General features: G+C 37.4%; 1 protein-coding gene across 1 annotated transcript in view; it reads right to left on the reverse strand.

The window, feature by feature from the left end:
- Positions 1-26648, reverse strand: part of ST18 (ST18 C2H2C-type zinc finger transcription factor) — a 169742-nt gene extending 143094 nt beyond the window's left edge. The window contains exons 1-2 of the mRNA XM_067292323.1: positions 26610-26648; positions 26170-26305 (exon numbers count right to left, since the gene is read on the reverse strand). Coding sequence (XP_067148424.1) covers positions 26170-26305; positions 26610-26648 — 175 coding nt within the window. The remainder of the gene's footprint in view (positions 1-26169; positions 26306-26609) is intronic.
- Positions 26649-27058: the final 410 nt, after the last annotated feature.

Below are 27058 nucleotides of genomic sequence, written 5' to 3' on the forward strand. Positions count from 1 at the left end.
TCAACAGCTTGGAGAGATGGACAGAGAGGAACCTCGTGAATTTCAACAAAGGGAAGTGCAGGGTCCTGCCCCTGGGGAGGAATAACCCCATGCACCAGTATAGGCTGGGGCTGACCTGCTGGAAAGCAGCTCTGCAGAAAAGAACATGGGGGTCCTGGTGAACAGGAACATGAGCCAGCAATGCGCCCTTGCAGCAAAGAAGGCCAATGGTATCCTGGGATCTATTAGGAAGAGCGTTGCTAGCAGGTCAAAGGACGCGATTATTCCCTTCTACTCAGCATCTGGAGTGCTGGGTCCAGTCCTAGGCCCTCCAGTACAAGAACAGCATGGACCTACTGAAGCAAGTCCAGCAAAGGGCCACAAGATGATTAAGGGATGAGAACAAATCTCATATGAGAATAGGCTGAGCGTGCTGAGAGAGAGGGTATCTTGTCATTGTATATAAATACCTGAAGGGAGGGTGTAAAGAAGACAAAACCAGGCTCTTCTCAGTGGTGCCCAGTGACAGGACGAGGCAATGGGCACAAACTGAAACACAGGAAATTCCACTTGAACATAAGAAAACACTTCTTCACTGTGAAGTTCGCTGAACACAGGAACAGGCTGCCTAGAGGTGTTGTGGAGTCTCCATCCTTGGAGACTGGACACAGTCCTGGGCTGACCCTGCCTGAGTACAGGGGTTGGACCAGATGATCTCCAAAGGTCCCTTCCAACCTCAGCTATTCTGTAAGTCTGTGACTTCTGTAAAATAAGTAGAATATAGTGGGTATCAATGGCTGCACTGTTCACTGAGTCATTTTTTCTTTTCCAGAGGCCATAGATGACCATGATCACCCAGGACAAAGCCACACTAGGGAAGGGAAGGATAGGCAAGATATGCAGTTTTCCTCTCAGTGTATGACTACAGCTGCTTTACTCCCAGCCCAGTAAAACTATTTTGGAGTCACCTTCTCCAAGTGAAACCACATGTCTACCTTTATCTTCTTACTGTGAATAATTACATACAGTCAATCTGGATATCTATGAAAAGAAAGACACCAACCTTCCAACTGTGATATATCATATTTTATTCTGCACATTTCCTGCACTACTCACTTCATCGCATCTGTTACAGTTCATCCAATATTGGAGATTGTAACATATCTGTTAGCTATCCTTGGGCAGATATCCACTGTAAATATGCTGCCAGATTCTACTAAGATATTCTGTAAACATATCTGGAACAAATAAACGACCTTTTTCTGGAGGCAATCACATTCTCTGTCTTAAATAAAGCTACCCAAGCTCAATGTATTCGCTCTTTTCCTAGAAGGACGCAAAGCACTGCCCTAAACATGCTTGCACCTGTTTCTTAAGTGATGCCGACCCAGACTACATGCAGGCCACATCACAACAGCATGTATTTCAGCATATGCAATGAGGGAGAAGAGAGATATTTTAAAAACTAATAATGATCAGGCACCACAGGCTAGTGACACTAAATAGTGTAAAGTACAAAATGATACCACAATTATGAATTCTGAGACTCTGGAACACTCATGACAAGTGTTTAATTTGTGGATTCTTTAGCAATTGCTCTTTAGTGTGGCATTGTAAAGAATGGTGGAGAGAGTGCTGTTAAAAAAAGTGGCCAAGTTGCATAAAAATAACGTTTTGGGACCTATACTTGGAACACTCACAGCCATGCAGCAATGCACTATTCACAAATGCCCTTGAGGCCAACAGTTGCTTATTACGTATAATCTACTCAGCCCTCTTCTAGCCATCCCCTTATTCATTCTACAGTTCTATATTAATCCCCATTTTCTTCAGTGTAACCAATAATTCCCTCTGTGGCACTGAATCAATGCTTGTCTGAAGTCCAGATAGATTAGATCAACTTGCTTTTCTCTTATCCAAAAATGAGTTAACTTACTGAAGAAAGATAACAGATTGATTTGACATGATCTATCAGTCCTTTGTTTTATTCTATTTACTTCCACATCTTCTGTATCTTCAATATTTCCCTTAAGTTTTTGCCTGATTGAATCACACTGATAAGTCCATATTAGTCTAAGTCACTTATTTTCTTTCTTCTCTTAAATGCAGTTGCTATCTATACTATTCTGCTATTTTATGATGCCACCCAGATTTGTTAAAATATTTTCTGATTGTGACTTTATACTCCAATATTCTGAGAGCCACTTCATCTCCTTCTCTCCCTGTCTCCAATACTTGCATACAATAAACTCAGTGAGCTTTGCTCCCACTCACCCTTCAGCCAATCTGCCTTAGCTCCCGCATTCAGCACTGGTCCTATCAGAAACTGAAATAGGTCTCCTGTGTTCAGCATTGGTCCTATTAAAAACTGAAACAAGTATTAATTCAGTTTTGAATCTGTTGTAGGTAAAAAATAATTTTAACCACATAGTAATGCTCATCCTTCTTTGTCCTCTGTTAGGCAATGAAGAACCTACTTTGTAAAACAAAACTTAGACTGATTTTAGTGAGTCTTGCTTTATCCCTGTTTTTTCTATTCAGCAAAGCACAGGATTCTTTACTGACTTCTCTCTCCTCCAAAACTTATAGCTTATCTACTTAATGTTAATGTCCTTTTTAAATTCATTATTCAGAAACAGATTTGGAAGCATTCCCAACAATTTTTCCTCCTTTTTTGGAATAGGGATTCCAGAGAATTTTTGCACCTCTGACTAAAAAAAAGTTGATCTTCTTACACACACAAGTTCCTGAGGTCTGGATTACAGCTGATTTCACTAAATTTCTTAGTTTTCCCTTTGTAACTGAAAACACTTTCATAATAAGGCTAAATTAAAATTGCAACAGTGGTTCCAAATTTCTGAATATTTGACTTTGCAATTTATGTTTTTTATGTTTACTGTTTAGCATAAAATATGGTATTCTGTGTAAACTATCTCAGGTTTATAAGAAATTAGAAGTATTGACAACTAACTGATAGTGAATACAGGTTTGTGTGTTTTCTGTGTAAATCATGGTTAGGCCTAGATGTCACAGAAATCAAAATCTTTCACTTGTAGCTTGATCTAATAAAATACAACTACAATACCATCAGTAGGGAGGAATATCTCACACAGCCTGCTGAGCACCCTGGAGGGTATATTTTAAGCACGGCACAGAGTAAATTAGCCACAAAGCACCCATTAATGCTAATGAGAGCTCCATGGTTAATTTCCTGAGCACTGTGCTGAAAGGTACCTGTAAGTACTGGTTTTAAGCCTGGCTACCATACATTTAGACTGATAAGATACACTATAAAAAGTGAACAGACCATCTAATTGAATCGTTAAAGCTGTCCTTATGGCATAACTTACACAAGACAAGTTAGTCAATATGCAAAAGAAAATAAGATCAATGCATATTAATAGCAGACACTTTTCAAATATGGAATTAGTATAGTATTTGTATACGAAATACAAATCAACTGCAAAAGGAAGCATAAAATATATTTTAAGACAGTGATTAATCTTTTCTCCTACCTTGACAACTATAGTCATCAGATGTTAAGGAAGTTTCTTGACCCTAGGTTTCCTGAAGCAGTCTCAGACACGAAGTGTCACAAACTGATTTACTCTAAGTGGTACAGCAGCAAATAACAGCTCGAGTTGGATGCCTCCAGAGAAGGACCTCGTTTGAACAAATCCCTGTGTAATTACACCCTTCCCATCTCCTATCCACCCCATCATTCTGAACCAATCATAATATTGGAGTTTGGGGTCGTCTAGCTCCCGGCTGGTCCTTTCCGTAGTTTCCAGGTGTGTTCTTTACTTCTTATCTCACTATGGCATCGCTGTCGATGGCTCTTTTCCTCCCTTGTCTTGTCCCTCGGAACCAGTCTTTGTGGTTATTTCTTTCTCCCATAGTTGTCTGGCTCTTCTACTTCTTTATCTTGTCCTCCGGGATCAGTCTTGTGGCTCCTTTGTTTCTTTCTTCTGTGTCCTAGGTTAAAGTCCATCTCCCTCCTGCTGGTGCTCATTAATGCTAAACTGCTTATTTCTCTCTACAGCCGCCGCCCCCCCCCACCCCTTATCTGTCCAGCTTGAACCAGCTCTCGGGCCTTCTTTTACTAAACTAGGTAAAAGTTCAACATATCTAGGTGAAAGTTCACAGCTTGTGGCCTAAGGCTTCAGCAAATTTAGCTACTAATGCTAAGTGAGTTATGCTGAGCGATCAACCCTAGACAGCTTCAGTCCAAGGTTCTTTCACATATACAATGGGACACATTTCAAATACATGGAATAAAGTTGCTATAATTGAGTCTGTCCATTCCATTGCAGTAATATATCCATCATTATTTCTATGGTTAATTCTATTTCAGTGGCATAAGTCACTTAGCTATAATTTCATATTCTCTTTTAAACTGTATTTTTGAATGTTTATACTTCAAAATATAATGCTAGAATTTAAGTGGAAGGTGCAGCTGTTATATTGCCAACTGACATATTTCTAACTCATGTGGTACAACAGCCATCTCTGATTACACCAGCATTAGCTAAGTTGTCTATAGGATGAGGCAATGCTATTAAACAACAGAATCAAATCTCAAGGAAATGTTTTGTAATTTCATTAAAGTGGAATATGATTTTTCTTCCCATGCATTGTAGGACATGTAGGACATCAGTCCCAGAAACACTTACAAATGAAATAAGTTTAGTTTAATTAAAAATAAAACACATTTTAAAATATCTTGCTCAGGTACAGGTAAATGTTGACTTTGTTTATATTTGAATGATGGTCAGATGACCGTAGTACTTTTGTCAACTCACACTAGTCTCTCTGTAATTAAACTCTGGTTCCTTAGCTCTTTGTTTTGAATGCACAAGCAGAAAAATCCCCAAATTTGGTGTTCCCTTCTATGGACAGTTCTGCCGCTGTTCAACACATGCAGTATTTGAAACTGACCCAGCTTTCCTTAAGCCTCTAGAAAAAATTGTGTCATAGAAAGAGAGAAGGAAGCTTTTTATTTTATTTTCATTCTGAAAATATTTCTTCAGTTACATACATTACACATAAGGGCTGCTTCTGCTTTCCTTTGGCTTATCATGGTCACATTTTCAATTGTTAAGACTTTCAGTGCAAAAAGAGGAGACGCTTCTGTTCTCTGAATTGCAGAGGTAAGCATTTTACCGTCTGCCGGAAAATGAGAAATGTTACTTCAGCAAGTATCCAAAGTATAAGCAAATCCATTGATTTTATTATTTTTTATAACATCAGTTGATAATCAGAACCACTGTGTACAGTATGTATAAGCAAAGAGTCTCTGCCCCAAAGAACTCATAACCTAAGCTCAATATAAATAGCTCAGTGGAAGACTGGTGGTCAACACTCTAACATAGCTTCACTACTGGACTTAAGTTCATACTTACATCATTCAGTGCTCATTCAAACTGTGTGATGGTTTTGCAGTCTGTGTAAATAAAGTCTAGAGAGAAATTATCCAGCTCAGATTCATTTAGATGTACATTTGGAAAATCAAATTACCAACTGAAACAATTTTCAAAACCATCATATTTAATTACATTTAAATACATTTAATTATCTAAATATTGTATAACTTCTCTCTTAGGTACAAAGTAAAGTTCTAGTAAGTTCAATGGAATGTTGGATATAAGGATTTCTGATGCATGCAATAATGGGTCCCTTACAGGCATTTAGATTATCATTTTGTTTGTATTTGCAGGTGCTGTATATTTGAAAATTCAGTATATAAATCCTGCAGTGAGAGTATGAACTCTAGATTTTCACTGTGGTTTCCAGAAGGCTTTTTAAAAGGCTTATTGGCTAGCAGCTGTTCATGGAAAGAACCATCATGCTTTTATGCACATAAAGAAACCTTAGACTTCACATTAATGTCACTCCTTTTAAGGCTCAGTCATGCTATTCAATTTCTCTAATGCATGAAGTTAGGGAAGTATACAAAGCTACAGACTTCTCTCTCATGGTAGAAGAAACATTTAAACAAATATTCAGCATATAATTCTCCTTATCAGTTTTTCCTCCACAAGTCACACCTCTGCTTAAGTTATTTCAATTGTAAATGAATGTTTGATATATAATTGGATACTGAAATGCCAGTCTGAGATGCCTTTGTCTGTACCACCAACAACTAGCTGCTTACATAATTTCCATATAGGTTCCTTTCACTTTTATGTTCCCTCTACCACATTCTTTCCCAAACCAACCTTCGTTCCAGTACATCCGAACACAAATTTGGCAATTCTTCTTCCCTCAGATGCATACAGACCAGCCCCAAAATCTTAGTTTGTCTTATCCTAAAATGATTTAAGAAACTGGTTATTCAAAGGATTGATCAAAGCCACTATCCTTATCTGTAAAATACTCAAACAAGTATTCATCAGATTTTAGCTTTCAGATCAAAGTGATACAGTACATGGAGAATTTCAGCTGCAGTAATTCAAAGGTGCCCTCTGGGAAACAGAAGCTCGATTTTCCATGTTAATGCTTATCCATCCTCTAGATTATTTTGCAAAGCAAAAATTCAGATGTTAGTCACACTTCAGTTTTCTCACGCCAGGTTAGATTTCTCCATGCTTGCATGGAGTGAATATCAATTATACACCTAATCCACAGATGAAGATGATTCTATAGGTTTAGAAATACAAGTATAAGTGAGCAGACAGGCTCCCTACAAGAATGAACACCCTAATCAAGCCAAGAAGAGTCAATATTTCATGTTTGAAACTATATCTACTTTTTAAGACTCTCCAGATCTGGGACTGTAAAGCAAAATTATTATAATAAACACACAGCAAAAAGAGGCTGAAATATAAGCTTGTGGAAAAATATGTTTGGGACCATGGAGTGAAATGTTGATTACTTTTCCTGTAATAATCTATTTCCAGAAAGCTGTATCAGAGAATACTAAATAGTTTATTCTGTTCCAAAGAATAAAAATTAAAAGGCTAAATAGAGATGCTTAGTAATAGCAATTCTTCTACAGGAAGCATAAACTCAGTGAAGGCTAGAGTATTTCTTAGCAGTACATGGTATATCATTTGATAGCAAAAGAAAAAAAAATGCTGGCACTTAAAACTGGCAGTGTAGCTATCCATTTAAAACCCTGTATCAGATTACCAAAACCATGTGATGTCTTATATAAACCTGGATAACATTCACGATCAGTTTGTATCCAGTACAAAGCTTCTCATAAATAAAAAGGGCTAGAGGCATGTTTTGATGGCAGAGGGCAGCATACTGCTCTGTTCTTGTTGAAAGATGGCACTGGTTTAGTAAAGATATGTTTTGTTGGCAAAAACTCTGCTATCATCTGGTTAAGTGGAAGGATGTTCAGACATGAAGCTAAGGCAAACATTTTAGCTTAATCTTGAAGGCAACTGATTTACTTTGCAGCATTTCAAGGCTATTTATTTTACAGTACAGCAGCTGGCTTGCCTGGAATCAGTGTAACTCACAAAATCTTGTTAAAAAGGAATATTAGAAGGAGAAAAGAGAAAAGTAAAAGAAGCAAGAAACAGAGAAAGAGTTAGGAGGAGTTTGAAATATAAGTAGAAGAAGGAATAAGAAATTAAACACCAAAGGAATGTTAGAGAATAGGAATATATCAAGTAAACATAAATTTAACTTTATCTTTCACTCGAACCCTTTAATGGAGCCCTTGCTTACTTTGGCCAGCAGTTTCTCTTGCAAATAGCTTCACAGGCATCAGTGGGACAATTTCTGAGAGTTACTGCATTTTTATGTCACTAAGAAGTGGACAATTTAGTCTTTCAGATGATAATAGAAATAACTACAGGGTAGTCAGAAGGAAGAAAATATAAGAGGACATAGAGCTCTAACAAACTCTACATTCTGTAAACTTAAATATCAAAGTACTGGAAAAGAGGGGGCAGTTTTAACCACTAGGAACCTAACATTAATAAGTCTTTTAATACTTTTCTATGTATTTCACACTCACACAAAAAATCTTATTTTTTCATGATATTTCACCCATTATTTTTGTATTATGAAATTGATGACTTCAAGGAAATTCTAAGTATTAGAACTTCCCTTCCCTCCCACCCACCCATACACACCTGCTTTTTTTTCCATTGATGAATGGCAAAATGTAGTGCAACTACTATTTTAAATGGAAGAAATTGTTCATCTGGGAACGTACTACTTAACATGACTATGAGTAGCCAAGACTGAAAATTTTACAGTCATCCTTTGAATTATTCTTTCCCATAGCAACCCAAACAGCTATCTTTTCCTAGTTTAAATAAACATAGCTAAGTCTTTATCTAAATTGTTAGCTTATCTTTTTGTGGAGACACCTTTACTGGATTATCTATATCCTTATAAAATTTGCTAGTATTGTTACACAGAAGCTAATGTTGATGTCAGCCTCACTCAAGGAAACATTAGGTAGTCACCTATCCTCAAAGTCAGATTTCCTTGTTACTGACATTTCAGCAGTGAAACTGAGACCAGATAGATGCTTTCTGCAAATCTGCTAATCTAGTAATATATACAGCACTGACTGCCTTAAAATTATCTCATCTGGAAGATATGTTTCATTTCATATTTCTATATTAATTAGTATGTCATATTTCTATATTCACTTTTAATACTTACATGCCTCCTCAGTCTTTTACTTAGTTTGTTTGATATGATGGTTTTGCTGTGTAACTGACTTGCTGCTCTAGCCTAGTAAATCAGTGATAGAGTACATGACAGCTGAGGATCCGTTTTTCCATTTTCAGCAACTGGGGATAGAGACACTATCCTTAAAAAGAGCTCCTTTGATGTACAAGTTACAGATGCCTCTGTCACCGCAATTCAGTGGCCAACAGCCATCATTTCTTCATCATTTGTATGTAGGTGTGACATCCTCCATCTGTCTCTGTTGCCACTTACCCAACAATCACAGGATTTAGGGAAAACATAGGTAGATGGAAGAAAGGCATAAGACCTGTACAAAGGATGGATTACTCTCTCATCCTCACTGATCACAGAATTATCTGGTGGAATGGAAATACAATTAACAGTCAGAAGAAAAGGATTCAGCACAGTGAAGGGACATATGAAATAATCCCCCACAGAGCCCATCGCTGGCCAAATTGATCTTAGTCACATGCTGAGGTTGTGCTGTGAGGTTCACATGTGAGGCTGTGAGCTACATGAAAAACTCTTCTTTTCTGCCACTGAAGACCATTACAAGAACATATTTTAAAATCAGTTACCCAGTTTGCTTACTGGGTGTAGCTAGAGAGACTAACCAAGCTCTGTCTACACTATTTCTTATATAGAGGAACAACTGATTCCAGCTAATTAACGTTCTCCTCTTCCACTATCTAATGCAATACCTCTAAATTTCCTCAGAGTGCTTTTCTCATTCAGTATCCAGAGAATACCTCGAAAGCACAGCACCCTCTTCATGTGCAATACCCCATGTAGTCATTGAAATCAAGTAAAACATGTAGCTTAACTTAGTACTTCAAACTTATTAAAGGGAGTCAAAATTAATAATCTCTGTTAATAATTTCTAATTCTCTTTTGCATGTGACCAGTGAAGACTATGATGCTTTTACCATTTCACCCAAGTTGCAGCTTGAAGCCAATTAGCAAAGGAGTAAAGTGAACCATCAGAGGGTTGTAGGTACATGTTGCAGGCAGGACACAACAAAATATAACAAGATAAAGAAGACTCAGGACCAGTGAAAACTGGAGATCTTTAAACAAGAAGACCTTTAATCAAAACAAATGGATACTGCAGGAAATCTCTGGAGAAAGCTTTCTACAGAAGTACTCATTTTACTCCCTTTACATTTGTTATTGCAATACTTGCTGTTTTATGGCATTTGCTTTTCTTATTTTTTGAGTAATTTGAATACAATAAGAATCAAATTTTTTATACTGCAATGTGGATGTATTTGTCTATGAGAAAAGAAAAAAAGACAGTTAGGAGGAACAAAATATTTTATTTCTAAAATATCAAAAGAAGGGCACAAACAACATTGTCTCATTGTCTTCTACTATTTATTCCTAACTGAAATGCATTTTTTTCTGCCAGTTTCAACTAGGAATAGTTATTCAGAATTTAAGTATGCTTCCTGAGTGTGCAAACTGAGGTTAACTTTTAGAGAAAAGGTGCACAGCACTTCATTATATTTGTAAAAATTCTCAATATATAAGCACTCGAATGTGCTGCTTTGAGCTCTAATCTGCCTACTACATTTGAAAAATCTATCACTGCATTCTGGTATTTAGCATTCTACAGGTTTAAAGTTCTTTGGTTTCATAAAGAGCAGATATCAAGATTGATTAAATGGCAATAGAAATGAGCCAAGTTTCTCCTAACATCTATGTATGAAGCATCAGAAATGGATTAACAATAAAAATAACCTGCAAAAACAGAACAATGTAACTGCATTAAATAATACATACAGATATATTACAAAAGAAAATTGGTGAAGAGAGTTGCAGAGCTCCAATCAACTGCTGCTCAGAAACACTCTAGATGAGTCCATGTATGGCTCACAGTTAGCCTGCAACTGCTTTTGCCTGTAGCTCCTTCTGAAGTCACAGGTGATACAGCAGTAACAAATGCTGCTGTTTTGGCATATAGAAAGGAGCAGCTGATTAGTTTAATAACTCTTACAGTGAATGACCTTAGTGGAATCCAGCAGCAGGTTAGGGGCAGTGTGATTGTGTCCTTCCAAGGATCAGAGTCAAATATTCCTAGAGATATTTAAGCTACTGGCTAAATCAATTGGTTGGACCCTGGAAAGACATGGGAAAGTCAGATGATCTGCTTTCAGCATGGAAATCCTGTCTAGAACAGAACAGAAGAATATCCCAAAGGGGCTGTCCTGTTTTTTTTTTTACAAATGCTGATGATCATAAAGCTAGTGGGAAAACTAATCCAGAGCTCAGTGGACATTGGCCATGAACCAGTCTTTTGAAGGGCATTCTGTGGGACCACAAATATGCATCAAGATATATATCAAGAAAATTGATGGTACTTAAGTACCATGTGGTAGGTAGGTTAGATAAATTAGAGAAAGGCTGAAGATATTAAGAAATTATCCTAATAGGAGAAACTAGTAGGTGAAAGGCCTTACACAAGGAGTTCCATAATATCTAAGGCCTAGCAGGTGAGAATGCCTTTCAGTGACAGAAAATTATAAAGGATCCTAGCTAGGCCACGCATCTACATATGGTAATACCTAGATGGAGGGATTCTGATTCTGCAGTAAGCACATACAAATAAAAGAGACAAAATACAGAAAGCAGCTATTCCTGAGCTAATGTTTGTGGATGATTGCAGTCTACTGCCTCATGTCCCCAAGGGCATTTAGCTAGTTATTGGCCAGTTCGGATGTTATGCGAAGCTCTTTGGACTTACAGTCCCTCTAATAGAAGTACAAATTCCATCAAGACCAGATAAGGCTGACTCTGTAGCGATCATAGATGAAGTGTAATTCAGAGTAGAAAAACATTCCCTTGGTTGTGTGCACTTCAGACACAGCCCTTCAGATGCAAAGGTTGAGGGTACTATGGTACTACATTGGCATAGATAGTAATCAGGTGATATATGATGACGGTCTGCATGGGTGGGCCATCACACAGCAGTTGTCTCTACTATGGCTCACAGCTGTGAGATTTAGGCTGCATATTCTTGACAGGCATAACCTTGATACTATGTGCTTCCATCAGTTCAGTCCCAAGGCTCTTCAGTGAATAACTAAATTCCATTTGCAGGATATGATATAGCTCTGCAGTTCTGTGGCACTGTATATTACTGGCACTGAAGTTAGGATAATCACAGCTGAATGGTCATATAGCTTGTCTACATGATGACACAAATCCTAAGGTCATCATTTGTAGACGGTTCCAAACAGGAACCCAAACATTACAATAACAACCTTAAAGCTAATCTTATCATGTAAGAAGATGTAATGTCTTACAGACCAACATATGGACTTTGATGTTAAAAGATTACTTCTTTGTTCTGGCAAACTTGGATGATATCTCTATTGAACTATAGCTCTGAACTCTATAAATTGAAAGCAAAGAAAAGCAAAGAAAAAATAAGCCTTCAATAACATCCATTTTCCCCTGTGATACATCCTGTACCAACCTCCGTTCTCACCTTAAAGTTTGTAAATGGGTTTTACAAGAAGGAGATACTGAAACTTTTATGCTAGTTTTGAGGAGAGACTTTATCATTACACTGACTAGCAGCAGGGGAGAGCAGCTTAGAATACTGCTTTTTCACAGCGTAGGTTAACAATAATCTATCAGGAGAAAACTGTGATACTGCCACACCAAATGCAGAAAGAAAAATTTCAGAATCGTCACACACCTAATTCAAATTGAAGGATATTAAATAGGATTTGCCCACAACTAGCTTTTGCATTTTCCACACTGCATTCTGAAAAATATCCCTCCAAGATGTGAAGCTATGAAGCTAAACTAGTGAAACTATTTCAGATATCAGAAAAGGAAAAGGGAAAAAAATTACATGGTGTGAGAAAGATGCTTGCCAAACATTACCACCATGATATTTTCAAACTTCAACCATGTATTTTAAAATTAAGTTCAGGGTTAAAAATACACATGTGCCATCACAAAAGTACCAATGCCGAGGTCTGCCATTGTAATTTGGGTACCTGATCTTCAAAAGTGCTAAATATTCAACAGCATTGAAAGGGAATGAAAGAAGGAAGGCATTCAAACCACATATGAGTATTTGTATATGGACTTGAACATACTTCCTCCATAAATCCAAGCTCGCTCAGTCATACATTCCAGATACAAATTTTAGAGTGGAAGTTCTTACAGCTAACCAGAAATACCAAGTCTAAAATGACTACAAAGGAAAAAAGAAATCTTGCCTTTTCTAGTTCTTGGACATTAATATAGTATCATAATCTCTTTTCTTTTTCTTAGCATTATACAGTTTAGTCAAATATTACATAGAAACCTCTAGTTACTTCAAATAACATTGTTAATAACTGCTTTTTTATTTATACTGTGAGAAATTCTTCCCCTCAGGTCTTCATTCACATCCTCTAGAAACCCTGACTGGCAAGTATACTTACCCCCCAAACTATCCCTATTCAAATCCAGTTTTATGACACCAAATATGCTTGTTTCCTCAAGACTATGATAATATGAGCACAGAATGCATAGTGTTGCTATGTTGTGTGATAAATTACATAACTGACCTATCTTTCCATAGAGTGGAAACACTCTATGGAGTGTTTATAGTGGCACAATTACTTTACATAGAAATATTTAAAAATCCTTTTTAACTGTTAGGATTACATATATTGATGGTTTTAAAAGGGTGGTTTTGGTTTTCAAGTGTCTGTTTGAAGTCTGCCACTAATTTGATGTGACTACAGCTAAACTGTGTGAGGCTCATTTTCTGCATTTCTGTAATGGGCAGAAAATTTTAAGAGAAGCAATGTCATGATTTCATATGATAAATGAACAAGGTGCAAAACTATATTATGCTTTGAGAGTCCAAGTGTTAGTGTCATATTATTTCTGTCTTTTGTTCACTTCCCAAATTTATTATCTTATTCAAAAAAACCTAAAATTGTAAATGCCTAAGTGTTGTATCCTTTTCCATTTGCTTGGCATTTGTTTTTCTGTTCTACTGATACAGAAGGCAACATTTCTTGTATAATAGTAGTCTGTCCTTTTTTTCCATGCCCGTCATACACCACCAATGAAGTCAGCAGGAGTGGAACATGCTGCACAGTTCTAGGCTGCCAGCCATGGGCTTGCAGGCTGCTACAGCTGCATTTATTACTTCCATGTTTTATATGGGGACATTGCTTTTCTGGGAACAACTTCCGCTTCCAGTACAGTGGGAGCTCAGGTAGCACGAGATATGGCACATTTCAGAGGAAATGGTTTTCCTTTTTTTATCAAGCATTTTGATACTAGCAAACAAAGCTAGTACGTTTGTTCCAAAAATGAAGCTTGCAGGCTGAGTGGAGAGGAAGAGCATTTACAATACAGAATTGATCCATTTTAAGCGTTCTAGCTGGCAAATGAGTTAGAATACTTAAAAAAAAAAAAAAAAGACTAGAGTCTGCAACAGATAATGTGGCATGAACCAGGGACAATATTTTGTAGGTGGGTTCAGCACAAAGCAAGGTCCATTATGCTCAAAGGACACTGCAACAGAACAATGGAAGCAGACAGGAAGTCTGCACTAATAAATATGCCCACTGGGCCAGTGCCACTGCCTAGCATGGCATAGATACATACAGAAGGATTATACACTAAATGGTGCAAACACAGTCCAGTCCATCTGTCATAAACATTAAGTCCAAAGGCCACAGGTGCAGATTGCACTAAAAAGTAAAAATTACACCCAGACAGAGACCACTTCATGTATTATGGAGAAGAAAAAAAAACAGCAAAACAAAACCAAACCAAAAGTATCCAGTGATTTGTTTCCAATCAATAGATGTTCTCAGAACAGCCTTGTTTGTCCTTGGCAATCACTTCTTCCTTTCCCTTTGTCATTATATATGCATAACGTACATCTTATTTTACAAAAGTTCTCTGAATATTCAAGACCATTTTTTTATTCAGTTAAATAAATCTACTTGGTATTTGGGCAAAAAGGTAAATAATTTAAAATGAGATTCAGTCCTTCACTCTAGTTTCAGACCTAACAGTGTGCCGAGGATAGGATATGCTTTCTCTTTGGAGATGGAATCTGGGTTCAGGTATATTTTGTTTGAGGAATATTCCCATACTAAAAAGCTAAGTAAAAAGGAAGAGATTTTGTTTCTCTCTCTCACAGTCCAGGGAAAAAGAAGGGAAGTTTGTGTCCAGTAAGTTCCAAAAAGAAAAAAAATTCTATCCTTTAGCCATTCTACGTAACACTTTTACATGACACTGATTTCTCATACTGAAGTGTCTTGAGTATATCCACTACATCTTTGTAGCTTATCTACATAAGAGTGACTATACGCTTCAGAAAACACCTAAAGAGGGTTTAATCTGCCATTGGTCTCTTATTTCAGAATCACCATAGGCTTGTAACCAAACAGCCTGAGTTACAGGGGAGCAGGGGGCTCTGAGAATACGATGCTATAGTGAAACTGAAATGGGCCCCAAAAATAAAACACAGACACTCCAAGTAAAGTGGTTTTTATCTTTAGTTACCAAATCAACTGTATTTCAAACCTGTGGAAATCAGAATTTCAAAGTTGTCCTTTTTCAGTCATCCTTTGATGTATTTGTTGAACTTGACTTGGATCGTTAGCTGTTTGAATTAGGATGCCAATTTGTTAGCAGCACTTACGAAAGTGTATTAAAAACAACTGAAAGCAGCAATTCTTTGACGGAATGTCATGTAGTGGTAGATCCCTGCATAGAATCATTTACCCTGGTTTAACAAAGAAACAAAAGCCATACAAGAATATCATCATATTCCCCTAACTATACAATTCCATCTAATTTCTCGGCAACACTATTGCTGTTTCATGAACAGAGGCAGTTTTATTCATACAAAAACCTGTAGAACTTTTTTTCTCCATGGGAACAGGCATTATCTTCTCATCTTTAGTCAGCACTGTCCACTTGTGCCCTATTCACTTCACTGGTGAAATCTGACCCGCAGAAATCATTCAGTGAACTTGATGCCTTTGTGGTGAAACTAGCTATAAGACTATACGTACAAGAAAATAACATACACCGGATTTTCTCTCTTCTGGGCATATTTTTGGTAACTGCGCAGCAGATGCTATAATCACAGTAACGTTTATGCATACGTTGTGCATCTTTGTTGTGCTTCCAGCTAAATACTGTAAATATTTAATATTACAGAAAGGAGTCACCTGAATACTATTTTCAAAATATTACAAAAGCATTCAAAGAACCCAAGAAGTCCTATAGTTTTTAATTTTCAAGAAATACATGTATTAATGTGACATTAGCAAGGGTTTGAGTGGCCTGAACCTGGTGAATTAACTCTCTACAAGAGATAACAATGGGCAGCATCAGTCTCATTTTCCTAAAGGCTCAAAGCATTTAGGAAAGTGTTGAAAAAAAGAAAAAATCTATTACATGTTTCTCTGCTGAGAAACTCTACTTCTCTACCAGAAGATTTCAGTATTTTAGCTGTGATTTCTGCCTTTCAGCTCTCTTGAGTTCTAGTCTCTCTTAACCAGCTCACATTTCCATTCTGGTTAACAGGTGACTAGCTGCAGTCTCCATTATTTTGCTACTCTGTGGATTAGAACTAGGAACTTTTCCAGCATCCAGTTTGCAGGTGTTTATTCCTGCCCTGATGGTGCATTGATAGCTGTGACTTCAGTTGCCCCTGCTGCTCTGCTTCCCTCATTTCTCAGTGACCAAGAACAATCCTTAAAAAGCTTTCTCTCTCTTTGACTAGGTCTACTTGTTCAATTGCAAGCAGACGAGACTTTGCTCTGCCACATTCCAAGCCAGCTAGCTCTCATATAAGATCCACAGGAATAAATAAATTTGACACCAAGCCTGGCCTTGCGGTAAGGCTTACATCTTGCAGTCAGTGTCATGATGCTTGCTCACACAATGTTAGATCACTCATTTCCCATTAACTTCCCCCCCAGCTCTTCCCAGGCAGACAGATTCCTGTGCCAGGAAGTCTGGGAGGAACCTAAAGAGGTTTCAGCCATCCATCACCAGCTTTCATCACCCATGCCCTTATCTCCTGATCTTTTCACCATGACACTGGCAATGCACACGCTCCCAACTGCTCTGAGCTACCCTCAAAGCTGTTATGTTGTGACCACCTTTCCTCTGCAGCTCTGCATCCTGCTGCCATCTCTGCCTTGTGACCTGAAGCAGGGAGGTACAGGAATGGCTTCTCTTCATAACTGAACGTATGAGAGGGAATGTCACCAACTTCTGTTTTGTTCCAGGCTGCATCCTGTCCTAGAAACTGTCCTGACTGGTGATCACATAGCCATAGAAATCACATATCTAGAGTCCTGAAGTACGGCTGTCTCAGTGCAGTGTTAATTTTTCAATTCAACTGTTTAAAACAGGTAAGTTATATCAATGCATTACCATTTTTGTGAAAGTGAAGATACTATATAGTTGCATCGATTACTATTCAGTTCATTGGTTTACTATCTAATACTTCTGCAAGCATACACCAATAGCATCAGCTAAGGATGAATTTCCTATTTTACTAGGCCCTAACATTAGGGCTGCACCAAAATGACTAGGCCACTTACTGCGCCCTGGCTGGAGGTAAAGCTAACTGAACAGGACATGAGAAAACTACTCACGAGAACATGAACAGGAAACAAGAACCAACTGGCCATGACAGATAATAATTTAAGAAGCTAATAAAATTTACAGATAGTGCAGTGAGGAATGGCTGGATTTCACAGGCATTTAAGGGCAAGTTACGTGAGAAAAGGCCAAACTTCACAGATAATTGAAGAGGAGCACTGAGGAGTAGAGTCATGCAAGGTGAACAGTGCCCAGGCCACCATATCAGTAATTCCAGATAAGGTGTTGAGTACCTAGGCAATGGTATCACAAATACTGAACTGGAGAATGGATGTAGCAAAACTGGGACCAACAGGGAAGAAGTAACTGGAACAGACTGTTTGAGAGGAGACTGGAGCAGGAAAGGGAGTTACCAGGGTGGTAAAAAGGAGTGTCAAGACATGGGAAAAGGGATAGTAAGCTGCACAACTCCTGTGAGCAGTGCTGTCTGAGGGTACTCGCTGGGCACTGCTGCACTTGATCACCACAGCCTAAGCCACAACAACACACCGAATCTTTTGTGACCATACCATGCACATATCAAATGTACTTCTGCAATCAGGTGGACTGGCGTGGGGGTTAGGTAATTTCTCTAACAGGAGAACATGTGGACGGGACAGATCAAGCATCCTAGTATCACTGTGTTGGTGCCTGTTCTAGGCCTGATTGCACTGGCATCTTTCCAACTACTTCCTAACATCTTCCTGAGTATAAATCCATACAGAACAAGACTGATTACAAGGTATTGAGTGTTCCCAAGCAGAGTTTTTTCTGCTGATGAATCCTTTCCTTTCCGTTTCTTTGATCCTCTTGTCTCCACTGTTAGTCATGGCATAAGGAAGATAGGCTAAAAATGCCTGCTAATCACTCCTTCTCTTCCAATATTTTCACTTCCAAACCAAAAATACATAAGAATTCTCATGACTTCCTTGACACACTTCTTTCTTCCTAGGTAAGAATATTCACATTAAACTTCATGGGAAAAGAACAAAAATGGGGAGTAAGCAGCATCAAATCAACCCAAAACACAGTTCAGAATCCATAGACCTTCCATTCCCTACCAACAGCATTCACTCTCCTGGCAAAACAACCTGTACTCAGTAAATTTCCAACATCCATTTGCAAGGCCCAGGAGGTTCAGAGACCTGGTTTAGTCACCAGTTTACATCTGGAATGACAACTTTTGATATTTTTCCATTGTTATCTACATGAACAAAATATTCTGCTTTTACTAAATAGTGCAGCAGTACGTCTACTGCGTAAGTGCAAGGGAGTCTCTTACAACATTGAGCTCCTTAACAACCCAGACTCACCTGATGCAAAGGAATGGATGAACTTCCTTAGAGTTAACACTGGACGCACTATTAACTTGTAAGGAAAATGCAATTTTAAATGTTTTAATGCTAGTTTTTCCCCACTATTGCTCTGCTTAAACATGAGAAATTTTCCTTGTCCTGCCTAGTATATCCCACTGGGTTAAGCTCTACCCCCTGTTTCCTAGTGCAACCAACTAGGTAAATTACAGGAGAGTATGCAAAAGCCATATACCATGGTATGTCTTCCATCAGTGCAGATACACAAGCGAAACCATAATTTTTGACCCTTAAGACTCCAATGCCTCACTGTAACAACACAACCTTATTATTTACTTCGAGTCATGTCTTAGAGTCTCATTTTACTTTATTTCCTCTCATTGACACATCTCAAGTGAAAATAAGTAAACAAAGATTAGCGAATTAGTCATTACCTCTTTGAAACCTCATGTTGTTATAAGGACTTTGGTATGGGGCTCAGGAGGAAGATATATGCCATCAGTTAAATAGTAAAAACATACTTCTTGTGCACAGTCAATAATGTGCTTTGCATAACTATGTAGGATTGTTTTCACATCCATAAGCACATATTTCATTAGAGATCCTGCTACACAGGAGATGTAATTACTTTTACATCTCATGAGGAAGCTGATGGAAAGAAACATTTGCTAAAGGCTCCATTCAGTCTTGAGCTGATAAAAGCATTCTGCTTATTACTTTTTTGAAGTTGGGTACAACATCTGCCTTTCTCCAGTTGCTGAGAACCTCCCCCAGTCTCCACAAGCCTTCAAGATGATAGAGAGTAGCCTTGCAAGGACATCAGGCAGTTCTCTCGGTACCCTCAGATACAGTCCATCAGGTCCCAGGGACTTGCACGGATCGAGTTCTCACAAGTAATCCCTGACTCTATCCTCATCTCCTGCTGTTGGTTATCCTCCTCCTCCTTGATTCCTGTCTCTAAACACAAAGGTGCAAGAGATCCTGTTGGTGAAGACTGAAGCAAAGAAGACACTGAGTATCTCAGCCTTATCTGTGTCCTCTGCCAGTAGATCACCTGCCCCACTCAGCAGCAGGCACACATTTTCAGCCTTTTACTATTAATCTAGTGGTAGAAGCTCTTCCCTCTGCCCTCGATGTACCTTGCAAGTGTCAATTCCAGCTGAACTTTGGCTTTCCTAACATCATCCCTGCATGCCTAGGCAATGTTTCTATATTCCTCTGTTGTAGCTTGTCCCTGCTTCCACCTCCTGTATACTGCCTTTTTGCACTGGAGCTCAGTCATGAGTTTACTGTTTAGCCAAACTAGTCGCATGATACATTTACTCTCCCTGCCAGATCCAGCTTACACTCAGGATCCATTTAGGCCAAAGGAGAAAATGGTTGTTCAGGTTCTCAGAACTGAGGTCTGTACTTTTTCTTTATATTACGTGGTGTTACATGGTATATGCTTAAACAAAATGAATGTCAAAAGTAAGAACTGTAATTAAACTGTGAGGCTTGCTGATATCATCAAAAATATTTATGAGATACCACGAGGTATTTTCCTGTAGAAAATTCATAACATGCTTTGTATGTATACATATACATATATAAATTGATATAAAACATAAATATACTAACAAAAAGTCAGCATACATACACATAGATTAAAAGTTTTCAAAAAGGCATATGTCCTTTCCTGGACCCACAGAAAAACATGTAGATTGCTATTCATTATCTATTAACAGCATTGGGACAAATTAGTACATACAAGCAAAACAGAGTTGCCTACAAAAGAAAAATATAAGACTATTTGCTTGTTAAATATTTCCTATTTTGTGAAGCCTATTGTTAATGCTCCCTTGCAGTATATTGGTTAATCACATACATAAGCTATGTGAGCTCTTTCTGATACATTAAAATTCTGCTGCAAAAGAATTATTATGCAGTGTAGAGCCAAATATAAGAATCTACTCTCAGGAAAGAATTGTTAAAAAACAAGATCTTCAGAAATGACTTTGCTTATAAACATAATCACAGAAGAAGATATATATGCACTAGAAAAACTAAATTCACATTTATTTGATTTACAGGAAAGGTGACGGTGTGAATTTTGACCTCTTGGAAATACACAGGTGTGAGAGAAACAATTGGGATGTTGTCTGAGCAAAGGAAGTGGTTTTCAGCGTCCTTAACTGCAGTTATATTTCAATTTTAATGTTGACATTATTTACGACTACAGGTCTGCAGGCAACCATATGCAATGATTTTTTTCTGGTATTGGGATACATAAGACACTAAGCCTTGAATTCAGCTTCCAATTGATTTCAATAGGAAATTAAGAACATCAATAAGAGACTGGAGTCTAAAGTTGAATCTTAACATAAGGGAAAGTGAGTAAATGAAAAAAAAAAAACCCAAAAACTAATATTGACTTGAGCTACACAGTGAAAGAGACAGGTAACAAATTCCCAATAGAACTCCAGGAGAAGGTGAAAAAAAAAAAAAACCAGCTATACCTCCAGACTAATACAGTTAGTGAAAAACACCATTTCTGATCTCTTCCATACCTTAGAAGAGTAGTTGCCTCTATAAATATACCTCACTAAAATGGTAGAGCACCAAAAATGTAACAGTTATATTGATGTTTTTTTGTGATATAGAGTACATTTCCCAGAATTATAGCAGTTCCTTAGGATGCCCTTTTTTTCTTAGAAATGGGTGAATAATCTATCTTTTTTCTCCCTGTGGAATGTTTGAGATTACAACTTATTTGCCTACATTTATTATTCTAATTCTTAATTAATTCAATTTCTGGTGCAAATGCCACAGTTTCCTTGTTTATATGCAGAGATTTTCACTAGTGCAGTTGTCTCAATTACTGATCACCACCGGCTGAATTCCCATCTAGAGACAAAACCACAATTTTTTCATACATGCTTAAACAGACCACACAATGCTGTAGTTAGATGACAGTTTATTCCATATCAGGCGCAAAATTATTAGAAGTCACCTTCATACACACACACATGTGTGCATGTGCATGCACACATACACGTACAGAAAGAGTGGAGAAATTTATCTGTGACTTACAAAAATACATAAAACCTAGCTTTATAGCGATAGGATAATTTAACTATGCATAGCTGCTTTGCAGAGAAGAATTTTTAGAAAACATTGACATCAGAAAAGAGGGTCAAAATGAGAATATGGTGTTACTCTACCTATATAAAAGTAATATTGCAATCAAGAAAATACCAAATATTAACCTACTAAGAGATTAAGAATCTTAGTGATAACATAGACCTTCTGTTCCTTAATCATGAACAGTACTACTGTAATCTTCTATATTTGGTCTGGATATAGATAAGAATAGCAAACTTCTAAAAGGATATTACACTTGATTGAACTACACATTTCCAGCATCATTATTTTGGTCCCTGAATTTTGGGGGTTTATATCCCACAGGTTATGGAAAAAGGATGACCAGATGTTCAGGCAATTTAACATGTAAACAAACTTAATTGAAGCAATACAAATATTTAGACTTTCAGACTTTAAAATTCACTGACTAAAGCCAGACCATTCAGTATTGTAAGGAGCACCTTTACTTCAACCTTTGCGCTACTCTTCAGGAAACGCATTTGATGAGGAGGGCTTCTCCCCAACAACAGCTAATAAAGATAACGCGTATCAGTTACTATAAAGGAGCTATTCCACCATGACTCAGGAAAACACAACTTCTTACACACTCTACAGCCTGCGAAATGTGAAAAAGATTACAGAAGCATATTGTGTACCAAAATGATATGTACATCAGAAATTTATCTGGGAAAAGAAGGTGGGTTTGACATTTGGATTCAAGCTTATTTTGTCAAAACACAGTCAAAGCAACAAGTGAAATAAGTAGTAGATGCCCTTAAATAAACAGCATTTTTATCTAGAAAAAAACTGCACTGGCTTTTGACTCCTAAGCCTTTGGTACGAATTTTGGGCTGAAAGTGGATTTGTCATTTAACACCCCAGCCCTCCTATGCCTCACTCTTTGATTTGACACTGCGTCATGAAAGAAACAAGATTATTTCTAAGTCTGCTTTGCCTCAGGAAAAAATGTTAAACAACTCTGTAGATATCCTGGCCTCATCACTGATTTAAATGGCAAGACTTCCACTTCACCAGAACTAGGGTTGTACACTACATGTATAAAGGCAGATCCTTCACCAGAAAGTCCACCTGTACTGGACTGGAACACACGTACATGATGTTACAGTGAAGTGTGGAAAAAATACACGTCATGGGCTGGACATGCAACAGTAGTATATGCCATCTCTGTCTCTTTCCCACCTCAGTTTATACTGTCGATAGCTGTCAAAGTCAACAGGGAATCCCTCCCCTGCAGTAAGCCATTCTTATAGTCTTTTGAACTGTGCCCAAATTTATGCTGTCTGACTCTAATGGCACACAACAGAAACACCAGTGAGAAAGAGTTGCCGAGTCTCTAGCACTTGTCACCAAAATCAGCTTCAGAAAGCTTTCTCTGCTAAAAAAAACCCTTAGGATACGAATATAAACTTCTGCAGAGACTTCAGACTTTTTCCACAGCAAACACAGACTGCAAACCCCAACTTGGTTGTCAGAAGCCTTGTTCACTTAATACCTTATGCCACAATTCTCTCCTGGAAGACCTTTAAGCGCATAATAAAGAGTATGAAAAGAAAATAGGGTTTTCAGAGATGCTCGCTAATTGACAATGCCTCTAAAATGCACTCTAAAAAAAGTGTGGAATGTAACCAAAAAAAAAAAAAAAAAGAAAGCAGGATTTTCAAAAACGCTCACCATTTGTATAGCCCTATTCTTACTGAAGGGATTAGGAAATTTCTCCCAAAGCTCACAGACAGCAGATGTAAGGCCATATTGAAACCCAAATAGAACACTTCCCACCTGAGTTCATCTTTATCTGGTGATAAAATTCTTAGGAGTTCTTTAAGATTCAACAATTACAATTAATAGCAAAGTACTTTTCAAAGTACTTAGTGAAAGAGCTAGTAAACAGAATGGGGACATACAGTTTGGGCTTTCTAGCTCCACAGAAAGCAACTGGAACATAAGCTTTTCAGAGATGAGCTTTTACAGCTAATATATGTTGAAGGATCTTTTCATGCACAAACTAAACAGGATGATTCTTTTCCTTGCTTTAAATCACAAAAAGACTCACAAGCAAACAATGGCTTTAAAAAGTAAAACAAAAAATAATTCAACTTTATACAAAGAGTCTGTCTGTCCCCCCCTCGCTATATGTATGTATATATATACACACACACACACATATACACATACATACATATATATGTATACACACACACAAAGAAAGAAAGATAGAGATTTTAAAAACAATGACTAATTTTAACTCTCCAAACTTTTGTTACCTAAAAATGAGGAAAATTTCTTCTGTTATTTTAACTTCAAGTATCCGAAAACCTGATTCTTAGACTAACCTCTATCTTCTAATTTTTTCTACATAACTATGACCTAGATGCATTTGTCTCTGTGACATTTGTAATAAGTTCCGTAATGATTTCACAAAATAATGATTCTAGCACCTATAACATGCATTGCAAGCTATAACATGCTACAAAGTGCACGCTGTTGCTTAAATTACTCCATTTAAGCAGTCTGTCATTATCATACGACCCCAAGTATTTTTAACCTATCTTTTTGAAGAGGACAGCAGTATTTACTGTAAACTATCTTCTTTTACCACATTTTAAAAGAAAAGTTACATATCGAAAGTATAGAGCATAAAAACACAGCACTGCACTTATATTTCAGCACTATGTACTGACCTCTACTGGTTTGTCCACCATAGCTTCCATAAATATTAAACACAGCCTAATTTTATTGAATCTTTGCATTCTCCTGTTCAAATTCAGGGATAAACTAAGCTGTATGCCCCCCTACCACATCCTGCCTGGAAGAAACACAGAAAGCAATCAAGATTCCAGCTTGCCAGTTTACCTGTAGTGGGTGAGATACTATGAAAATTCGTCACTTAAAAAAAAAAAAAAACCTAACAGTACATATACAGTTGTAAAAAAGATATTAAAATCAGAAAACTCCATCTTACTACTTTGGGTGTATTTATGTCAGATTGAGTAATTTATCACATTTGTTTTATTCAACTGCTTTTTCATGTCTGCATCATTATTATCCATTTGGTGTACAAAACATTTTTATTTTTTCCAGTGCCTAACATCTGACCCGTGATTCAGGCCAGTAGTATTAATGTAACACAAATAACAAAGTCATGAATATAAATTCATCATCTTCAATCATCCCCTTTTGACAGACTTCTGCTTCAGAGAACACACTTGTCTCTAGAAGCCTCTTCAGAGGAAATATTTGCTCTAATTAGAACAGATCTGGCAGCTTATGTACCACACACCAGTGGATCAAAGTACAGTAGCAAGTTTGACATTATAAAAGTATCACTATGAACGCTTTGTCAAACCAAAGTCATTACTATGTCTTATTGGGAGCAGTGATATTGTCACCTCATCCTTTATACTACAAATTAAGTTTGACCAATCTACCTTCTAACTGATCACAAGAAAAAAAAAAATCTCTAGAACTTCATATGCCTTACAGTAAAAAGCAACTCAAGTTAGTCATACGTAATTTAGCAAAATTTTCCATAATCATTTACCAAAGAACATTTTCATTGTCAGCAGCATTTATGCCACAAAACTTTCCAATTTTAAAAGCCTATTTTTAGATTTCTTTGTTATACAAGTCTTCAAGTATGAATAACAGTTTTACATATTGTGAGAACATTTCCTCTCACTCTATCAGTGACTCCAAACACTTTTTCTTTTTTAAGTCACCTCTACTGGCTGGAAAAAAATAACGATTGTTCAGTGCAAAAAACAACAAAGTTTTAGTGTTTTGTTGGTATACATAGTAAAGCACATCACATATTTTAATTTATTTTCAGAATAGCAAGATATCTATTATTCATGAAGCTATTCTGTATAATAATTCACCTTTCTCTTATTTTTTGTAAAAACCTTTTTAGTTCCTATATATAGGAACTATAGGAATATAGGAACTAACAGATCACTCAGATCATTGAGCATGAGCCTAGAATATTTTTACACCGTATAAATAGATACCTGAGCTACATATGTGTTACTTTTTTTAAATAAGTTTCCCCTGACTTCTTGAACACTCAAATTTCTCTCCCTTCTCTTACTACAGCTAAACCTTTCATCACTAAATCCTATGGCTGTCAATATTTTAGAACTGCAAGCAATAAATTAAAAAAATAAAGAAGAGTCACTAGCAATCAACACTTTCCTCTAGATTCAGGAGAAAAGTGGCTGGTTTCCTTTGCAGTCAGTGACAGCATTTCCCGTGCGCTGACCAGCAGAGGGAGGAGAGGGGGTGACCACACAGCAAATAATCCCCCAGGGTAAATTGCCCAGGAGCCAATTTACTGTCGGTCCAAGCAAAACTGCAAGCAGTGATCCCATTTTTAACGTCTGTGGTGAAAACTCACACATGATTTTGGCCAGAAAAAACATTGATACTATTTTTTCCCTCTTACCTTTACCTGGCGAGTCAGAACATGTGTCCAAAAGATGTCTGTCTTCTGATTTTGATGGGTTTGTCACCACTCTGATTCTTCTACTGCTGCTTCTAGGACTTTGATGAACAACTGGATCTGATCTCCTTATTCTTTTCTGTGTTAGAAAGAATATATTCTGATGTTTTATCATTAGAACGGGGCCTTTGCTCAAAACATTAGAGCAAGGACATAACAGTTCTGAGATTTGCAAATCAGTATCATTTTCCTTAAGTGGGGAAATATAATCAGCCTTAATTAGATTTTCTAATGTACAAAGGAGTTAAAGATATTGATTTTCACTGAACATGTTGCCTAGATCACAGTAAAACTATCTTCTCTTCAAGAGGCATTTTAAAGCAGTACTTAGGCCAGCTCTGTGCAAAATATTCCACAACAGCCCCAATAACTTTTTTCCTTACTTCTGGTATCCCAGTGAGGTCACATTCTGTTAAAAACATCCTGTCAAGCTTGGTACAAAAGGGCTCCAAAGAATCAGAATGCAGAAGCTATGCAACTTGCTGACTAACTTTGCTCTGTGTTATTTACCAACCACACAAAGAAAATGCTGTCTATTCAAAACAGGGTTCAAAACTCTCTTCACAGAAAGTGAGTGAACAAACAGTCCCATGTCTGATGCTGTAGTCACATCTCCCATGAGGCCCGGTGGTAGCTCTGGGGCATGGGACGGAGTGACACCACCAGCAGTTACTACAAGGCACTTTTGTAAACAACTTGTGTATGTGCGCGTGTGTGTGTGTGTAGAGGAGAGGGGGAAGTGTTACTTTTTCTATATCTTAACATTATGCTATTTTTGCGTTATCATCTTTAAGCAGAACTTTAGTCTATTCTTTCATCTATTGTGTGCTCT

This window comes from Apteryx mantelli, chromosome 2 (assembly GCF_036417845.1).
Source record: "Apteryx mantelli isolate bAptMan1 chromosome 2, bAptMan1.hap1, whole genome shotgun sequence".
NCBI classification, from domain to species: domain Eukaryota; kingdom Metazoa; phylum Chordata; class Aves; order Apterygiformes; family Apterygidae; genus Apteryx; species Apteryx mantelli.